This window comes from Guyanagaster necrorhizus (genome assembly GCF_019112545.1).
Source record: "Guyanagaster necrorhizus MCA 3950 unplaced genomic scaffold BT62scaffold_14, whole genome shotgun sequence".
In the NCBI taxonomy this organism is placed as follows: domain Eukaryota; kingdom Fungi; phylum Basidiomycota; class Agaricomycetes; order Agaricales; family Physalacriaceae; genus Guyanagaster; species Guyanagaster necrorhizus.
This window is the reverse complement of record NW_025064893.1, coordinates 1,167,780-1,175,839: the sequence shown is the minus strand read 5'-3', so window position 1 is coordinate 1,175,839 and position 8,060 is coordinate 1,167,780. Positions and strand designations below refer to the sequence as shown.

General features: G+C 44.6%; 2 protein-coding genes across 2 annotated transcripts; both read right to left on the bottom strand.

The window, feature by feature from the left end:
* Nucleotides 1-920: 920 nt before the first annotated feature.
* On the bottom strand, nt 921-1,488 carry BT62DRAFT_932912 (uncharacterized protein). Its single transcript, XM_043186440.1, has 3 exons — nt 1,469-1,488; nt 1,193-1,364; nt 921-1,134 (listed from the first exon to the last, which is right to left on the bottom strand). Exons 2-3 carry the CDS (start codon nt 1,360-1,362, stop codon nt 1,110-1,112), a joined length of 195 nt encoding a protein of 64 aa, XP_043039245.1. The 5' UTR covers nt 1,363-1,364; nt 1,469-1,488; the 3' UTR covers nt 921-1,109.
* Nucleotides 1,489-5,910: 4,422 nt separating this feature from the next.
* BT62DRAFT_932909 (uncharacterized protein) lies at nt 5,911-6,974 on the bottom strand. Its single transcript, XM_043186439.1, has 5 exons — nt 6,713-6,974; nt 6,462-6,685; nt 6,315-6,412; nt 6,138-6,260; nt 5,911-6,083 (listed from the first exon to the last, which is right to left on the bottom strand). Exons 1-4 carry the CDS (start codon nt 6,804-6,806, stop codon nt 6,176-6,178), a joined length of 501 nt encoding a protein of 166 aa, XP_043039244.1. The 5' UTR covers nt 6,807-6,974; the 3' UTR covers nt 5,911-6,083; nt 6,138-6,175.
* Between the last annotated feature and the right edge of the window lie 1,086 nt (nt 6,975-8,060).

Genomic DNA, 8,060 nt, shown 5'->3' with positions numbered 1-8,060 from the left:
TTCTCCATTAGCTCCCATTCCCTCAACTCCTCCAGTTCAGCCCTTTCTATAGCTGACAACGGTTCGATCTTTTGCGTGGGGGCAACAGGCAGCAAGTCATTGATCTTGATGGTTTTGTTTGGCACCTTCCAATGGCCAGTCGTCTCGTCGATATAGAGAAAAGCCTTTTTCTCCTGTATGGTGAAGTACGGTTCACGACGAGTAGCCTCGACCAAGTACTCGTAACCAAGAGGCATCGGCTGATTGGTGGGTACATCGCCACCCTTCTTCATCACCATATTGGCTAGGATGCAGCAGCGCAAGACCTGAGAGCGGTCCAAGATGACGTCGTTGCTATTCACAAGGTTCTCAATTGTCAATTGCTGGGGTGTCACCTTCATGGCATCGAAGTCATATGTTGATGATGATCTCTGGAGCCATCGTGTATTTGCGTAGGCTGCAATGAGACAATGAGCACAAATGAGGGGTGTCAGAGTGCTTGGAAGGGAAGTGTGGCGAGATTTCAGGTAAGTCTCGCCATTTATCCTTATCACGCCATCCCAATCTGACTAGATCCATGGTCAGTGAGCCAATGAACATCTCCACGCCCTTATCTATATTCTCTATCTGAGACATGGGTAATTGTGATATGGCCTTGACACCCAAGATGTCCAGATAATCTTGGAGCGCAGCTGTGTAACTCTGAGCATCGCTATAGGGCACCCAGGTCTTATCTCCAGATGCCCATTCAACCTCAAAGATGGCGCCCCGTCCTCTTCCTCTGTGAGAGATTATTCCCTTTACCTTCCATTCATTATCGGTCTCGGCAGTGAGGCCAGTCTGACTGTGAAGTCTCCCGGGGAACAAACGATCATCGTTCGGGACATGAACACGAAGCAAGGACGCATGAAAGACGGGGTGCAGTCCCCGTTGTTTCAATTCGGATGGTAGTTCCACCTGATATGAATTATTTCCGAAGTCCTTCACAATTTTGTAAGATCCTACAAACTTTGGTGCAAGCTTTCGAGCCAGCCCCTTTGGTAAGGTGATATTCTGAGTCGATATATAAACCAGATCATCCTTAGTGAATGGTGCCTCACGACGATGTTTGTTTGCATCTCGTGTCTGTTTCACCCGCGAAGCAAGGACACTATCGTGAGCACTCATTATTGCTGTCTTCACACGTAGAGCAAAATTTTTGACTCCGGGATAGGTCTTGTCAGTTGGAGAATCCCATAGCATAGACCTTGGGGTGCGCCCCGTATTCAGGAAAAATGGTGAGTATCCGGTACTATCTGAGCGAGCCATATTATTGGCGTACTCAATTCCAGGAAGACGTGTGACCCAATCCTTCTGATCGAGTGAAACACAATTCCGAATCATCTGTGTAACTGTACGATTAGCTCGTTCTGTCGACCCATCTGATTGGGGATGATAGGCGCTTGACATCTTCAAGTTCGCATGCAGAAGCTTATGAAGATGCTGCCAGAAATTACTGGTGAATAGTACATCTCGATCTGATAATATTCTTTGGTAAGCCATGATGTTTGTAAATCTCTGCAAACACTAATTCGGCTACTTCAGGTGCACGATAATTTGTTCGGCTTGGAATTAAATGCACCATGCCTGACAGTAAGTCTATTACCATTGTCAGAGCATTGAAAGAACCATCCCGATTCTTTGATTCAGGTAGTGGACCAATGAAATCAATTCCGATTGATTCCCAAGGGTACGACGGAACGTCAAGTGGATTCAGTAATCCATATGGCTTCTGATTTGAAGGTTTGCTTCGTTTGCAGGTTTCGCAGCTCTTGCAGTATTGATGGATGTCTGTATTCATAGTTTTCCACCAAACATGGTCACGTAAGTACACTCGAGTCTTTGCGGCGCCAAGATGTGCTAGCAAGGAATGTCCTTCAGAGATAATAATCTCGCGGAGGCTTCTACCATCAACTGTGACTGACTCAGGGATGCAGAGCAGTTCCCGCTCATTGTCTTTCAAATACAGAAGGCCATCACGCAAGGTATAGTTCCTGTAATTCTTCGGTTCACTCAGGATTTTCTTGAACAGTGTATCCTTGGTATAATTGAGCCGGATAATATCCAATAAGTTAACTCCCATTAACTTATGATTCAGAAAACCCATCAATGAGTTCTCCACAGGGTCAGACCATTCAGAAGGCCGAGTTCTAAGGCCCTCCATGACTTGTTCTATAGTAGGTGCATTTAGAATGCTCTCGCCTACTAGTGTGCTAGGTCCAGGTGTAGGTTGACTTTCAGTAGAATAGATATCTCTATTTTCTACAGCCTTTCTGGATTGAGCTGTCGCAGCTGAGTGCGAAGGGTCAAACAGCAACGTTGCACCAGGCAGTGGCTGTGCATCCACGTGAGCAGTAGAATTGGTTGGATTGAGCGACGGTTGCTTGTTACCCTCGCTCTCCAAGCTGAAGCCACTGTCCTTGGTGACCCAATTTTCATCCGGAGCCTCTGAGGTGTGGGATTCAGCTTCTGTGACTGTTTAGAGGTCACAGAATGAGCTGGCAGCCGAATATACAGTTTATCTGCAGCATCAGCACCTGCAGGCTTTCCCGGCTGATTTGCCTTTGAATTCGTGGATTTTTGATCACCAACTGCTACTGAAGGCTGTGTTACGCACCCTCCAGACCGTGTACGCACTGCACTCGCCTCAAGACCAACAAGGACTGGCATTGTGATCCCATTAGCAGCAAGTTCGGACTGAGGAAAGTCCTCATCATATTGAGTGTATTCCGAAGGAGTGCGCACTGTTCCAGGTGCGTCGCTAGCATACATGCGAGATAATGCATCACTGAGGGTATTCTCAGCTCCTGAAACATACTCAACATCGAAATCAAAATCTGATAGTGTTTCCATCCAGCGAGCCTGTCTTCCCGACAGATTTTTCTGCTGTAACAGGTGAATGAGACCTTTGTGGTCTGTCACCCAAGTGAACTGACATCCTTGTAGTATATCCCGATGTCGTTTCATGGTCTCGAGGCCTGCCAGCATTTCCAGTTCATGGACCGGATAGTTCTGTTGAGCAGGCTGTAACTTTGCAGAGAAAAATGCAGCAACATGTGCTGTTTTCCAGTCATCTCCTTGGCCAACATATCCAGCAATTCCTGAACGGCAAGCATCGGTAACCACCCATCGACGTGGCGAGCCCTTGTCATAATTTAGAGGCACCCGATGATAGTCTTGATGTGCCTGAACCTGTGCCTTGATCTCGTCGAAGGCACGCTGGTGAGTCTCTGTCCATCTATAGGGAACCGTATTCCCTGTTAACTTGTGGAGGACACCCATAGGTATGCGAACGTTACCCACATCATCAGCGAGATAGCCGACTGAGCCCAAAAAGCCACGGAGTCATTCGTGTGTAGTAGGAACCTTCCAGTTGATGACAGAATCAACCTTATCAGGATCCATGCGAATACCACTGTCATCGACAATATGGCCTAGAATGTGCAATTCCGATACCAGAAATTGACATTTATTCTTACTGAGATATAAACGTTCCTTGTTCAGGATATCGAAAATCAGATGGCAATGCCTAACATGGTCCTCAAGGCTATCTGAGTACACAATGATGTCATCAAGGTAGACATCCATGAAGACCCCGATGTAGGCAGAGAACAGGTGATTCATCAATGCCTGGCATGTGGCCGGTGCATTACAATCACCTTGTTGCATGACTAGGCTAATCATATTTCCGTCAGGTGTAGTCACTGCCGAACGTCCAACATGTTCAGGTTTAATCCGAATCTGCTCATAGGCACTCTGCAAGTCCATCAATGAACGGTATCGATGTCCAGCAACTCGACGAAGAACCCCATCAATGGGTGGTAATGGTGCAGCGAGCTTCCGGGTATTCCGATTTCGTTCACGAAGATCAAACACGGTACGTAGCTCTGGTGCACCTTTCGGCCTATGAGGCTTATATATGCACAGCATTGGAACAGTATTACGGGCTGTGGTTACCTTCCAACGTTCTGTTGCAAGATAATCCTTCTTTTTCTGCACCCACTGCTGGCGCAATGCTTCAGGACATCTAGATGAACGCCAGGTATAGACCTGGTTTTCATTTATAATTGGAATCTCATGGTTGATTGCTCGAAACGGAGGTAACGGTGTCTTAGCAGCATCAACAAACAATAGTGCTGCATACTCAAACAATTGCTCTCAGACATGTCCTAGTTGCTCCTCTGCTATATCAACAGCCCGAGCGTCAATTTGAGCAACATTCTCACCACGGATAGGTAGGCTCGTCTCACTTCCAATTATGATATGTTCCTCATTCAAACCAAAGGATACCTTGTGCTGGAACGGAAATGGCGTTCCAAGAATCACATCATAATTTGATAGGTTTACGATATCAAAGTATCGACGTTCCTTGATATTCTGGTACTTGAAATCAGATTGTGTACCATAATTAACCTTTGAGCGTGAGCCCTGAACAGCAAGATGCAACTCAATAGGCTTCGCAAGCTCAGTTCGCTTCAACTTCAGCTGATCTGCTAGCGTTGTGGAGATAAAATCACCCAAAGACCCAGAGTCAAGAAGAGCACGGCTCTTGTGACCATTAATAAGGACCTCTATCACCATGGGCATGGGGACCAGGCGATTAAAATCTCTAGTTGAGCTTGCATTACGTTGTAAGCCAGTCAAAGAAGTAGGTTCAATACCCACATGACCAGAGAATAAACCTCTAGCGCAAGGAGGCTTAATAGCATCCCAAGCTTGTGGCTAGTTGTCAAAGACATGAGAGAGACCACCCCAGTGGGCCTTCCATATAGACCAGGAGTTACTCCTTTGATCCTTCTTTTGAATCTGATGGAGGTACCAATTAAAAAGCCGGAACTTCAGATATGCTAATAGGCGCTTCGGTAGTTGAACCTTGTGCCCATGATGTGTATCATGAATCATTGCGAAGTCTGAGTCAACACTCCAAACATGGAACTGATCATCAACACCAGAGATACATCCAGTTCCAAGGTGATCATTCAGCATCTCCTCAATCAAGTCACAATAATTGTCTGTCACTCGTGATCTAGGAGAGGACCATGGTATGGATAATTTCCGGGCACAATATTCCTTGTACCAGTGGACAATATCTCCCATTTCTGCAACAATTGAGGGTACCAGAACCTCTCCTTCATCATGTGGCCATGAGTCAGAGGTATGAGATTCATCAATCAACACAAAGTGAGACAATGTGCGATAAACTGTAAAATGATCTGATGTCTTATCATCAGACCTTTCTACAGGATCCCCAGGATATGGTCCACAGGCATCTAAGTGCTTCTCATGCCAATCCTCAAGGAAATGGCCAATAGGACATTCAACAATTCCCTGGGCAAACTTCAAGATCCAAGTTTGTGACTTTGATACCTCACTTGGGAGCCCAAAAGGATCTCCATGCTGCAAGATAGAAGGATCTCATGTTTGTACAGGATCCAGTAGATTAAAACCCACTCTATCAATAGACAGTGAGGTTTGATCCTTAGTCTTTGAAGCAGCACTAGTAGCCTGATTCACCTCTCTAAAGTTAAATCAGATGCTAGAGGAGGCAAGGCCAGGAGGGCAGAAGTGACCATGCCATTTCAAGGACAATTGCATTCTAAATGGCCCTTCTCATGATATTTAAAGCAATGACCCTCAGCCATTAGCTCATTCTTTGTTGGCCCAGATGAGCTCTGTCCACTAGAGGATGGCTTCAGTAGCCTTGGCTGATTATTTAGCTGGCTGTTCTTGAATCATGGTGGTCCACTATGATTACTTGGCTCAAATTGGTGTGGTTTCCTTGCTGGTTGACCACAAATAACATAAGCCTCATCTGTAGGAGTCATCTGTATAAGCTGAGGTGAATAATCCTGATGATTATGAGGAATATCATTATACTTATTGTCTTTGGTAGTCTGATTGGTACAGTGAGAGTCTGCTCTATGGTTATGCAGAACAGTGGCACACATAGCTGAATGCCTATGATTCAAGGTTGCCTCAGCTAGCTCAGCCTCATGAGCAATGATAGTCTAAGAGTGAACTGCCTGAGAGAAACTCTTCCAAGACAGGATATCAGTGATGTCAAGGTTAAGGCCCTTCCACAGTTTAACAACCTTGGCATGGTCTGATTCATCACCCAGGACATTGTACAGGTTTTCCAGTTCATGGGTGAATACCTTCACTCACCATCCACCTTGACAGCAGTTCTCAATCTCCTTCCGACTCTTTTTACAGAAATCAATAGGAAAGCAATAGTCAAACATCTCTCAGAAGAAGGTGCCTAATATCCACTTCTCATAATTTCCACTGACAACTACATCATAGAAGTCATGGGCTGTACCATCAAGAAAATGAGATATATTGTACACATCTCAGACTGGATCATCATCAAGAACCTCAAGGTATAATTCACAATCTTGCATGAATCTATTAACCTTCTTGATGTCCTCTGATTCTGAATAGACCTTGGGATCAATGGGCCTGCATAAATGAACATCTTTTGATTTGCCTTTATGCTTATGATGTAAATGAGATTTATGTTTGCAATGCTTCTTCTTCTTCTTTCTATTAGAAGTAGATGAGCTCTCATTGTCCAAAGGGGAACCACTATCAGAGGAGAAGAAGGATGAAGACTCAGATGGTGATGGTGATAGCACTGCCTGTCCCCTTCTTCTTTCATCATTGTTGCCTCAATGAAGAGTTCATCCCAGAAAACTATTAGGAGGCACCTGACTTGAAGCATGCCATAATTCATTCATGGGGGTAGTCAATGATTGATGAGGCTGTTCAAAGTCAGCCAGTACACCCATTGGAGTGCTATAAACATTACCTGAGGTTGTGCTAGCTGATGGTAATGTCATAGACTTAGATTTGCTCTTCTTATTACTTGTAGAGGCAATTCTCTGTGAACCAACTAAACTATGTTCAGATGGAATAGATCCAATTCACTCAGCATCTGCATACTTCTCTGGTATTGGATCATCATAATCAATGATATCCTCAATCCTAACAGTACAACTGCGCTTAGGCTTTTCATTATGTTTCTCTGGCTTGTAAGGGATAGAAGTAGTGAAGCTCTCCTCATTATCCTTATTAGATTTAGACCAAAGTTTAGAAGCCACAATGCCTTCATATATTGCCCTTTGAACAGCAGAGTCCTCATTCTGAATAGACTGCCAGTGTTCCAAAACTTGATGCTGATTATCAGAGTCAAGTTCTTCTTCATTGAAGCCAGATATATCATGACCATGAAATTCAACAGTCTTCTCCTTGGCAAAGGTCAATAGACCAGAGGGACTGCTCTCTGGCTCATATTCAGGTTTATGTTTCACTGGCAGAGCTCAGACAGGTATGAGGGAAGGTTAGTGATGATATTCCTTCATACAAGCCTTACACTATTTAAGAGTGGCATGTTCAGATTCTTCAACTGGTATTCAGCTTCTTCAAATGTATGCAATTGTTCATCAGTCCAATTGAGTTCAGCAAATTCACCATTATTGGCTTCATTATATTCAGTACTAGTAATACTAGTTTCATCTACATGTAAAGTATGTCTACCCTCATGTTCAAGACCATGTGCCATGTTCTGACCCTCAGATCAGTCATCGGACAGGCCATCTTTGGGATTGCCATCTGGTCATTCTCTTGGCATCGAGTCATAACTTGTATCATATGCTTGACCAGCTTGGCCATCATGTTCAGCTGTATAGAGAGAACTCCATAGCATCTTCATACTCCAATGAAGCAGAAGTACATTCACCACTTCCACAAAGATGAGAGGGTATCAGCATAACTCCAGTGTCACTGGCAGCATGATGTTATGACAGAGCAGTGCGAATACTCAGGCTCACAGAGCAATCCTCAAGCATAGCCAGGTTTCTTCTGGAAGAGTCAATATCCCTAGAGCTAGTCAAAGAGGACTCATCATGTTCAGTCTGCTGCACTTAAGTAGCAACATTAGGGGCTAGAGGCACTGGGGTCGTCAAGGGACTCTGGCTATGTAGCAGATAACAAGATATTAATGTCTAATAGTTCAAGAGAGAAAAGAAGAAAGCAGAAGGTTG

Excerpts from the sequence above, each read along its gene's own strand:
- BT62DRAFT_932912 (XM_043186440.1), bottom strand. The coding sequence starts at position 1,362 with ATGATTCGGAATTGTGTTTCACTCGATCAGAAGGATTGGGTCACACGT. Across the intron at positions 1,135-1,192 it reads GATTCTCCAACTGACAAGAC|GATAGTGTCCTTGCTTCGCG; the intron begins CTATCCCGGAGT and ends ATGAGTGCTCAC.
- BT62DRAFT_932909 (XM_043186439.1), bottom strand. The coding sequence starts at position 6,806 with ATGGGTGTACTGGCTGACTTTGAACAGCCTCATCAATCATTGACTACC. Across the intron at positions 6,686-6,712 it reads AAGTCAGGTGCCTCCTAATA|GCAACAATGATGAAAGAAGA; the intron begins GTTTTCTGGGAT and ends CTCTTCATTGAG. Across the intron at positions 6,413-6,461 it reads GCAGGCCCATTGATCCCAAG|ATTGTGAATTATACCTTGAG; the intron begins GTCTATTCAGAA and ends GATTCATGCAAG.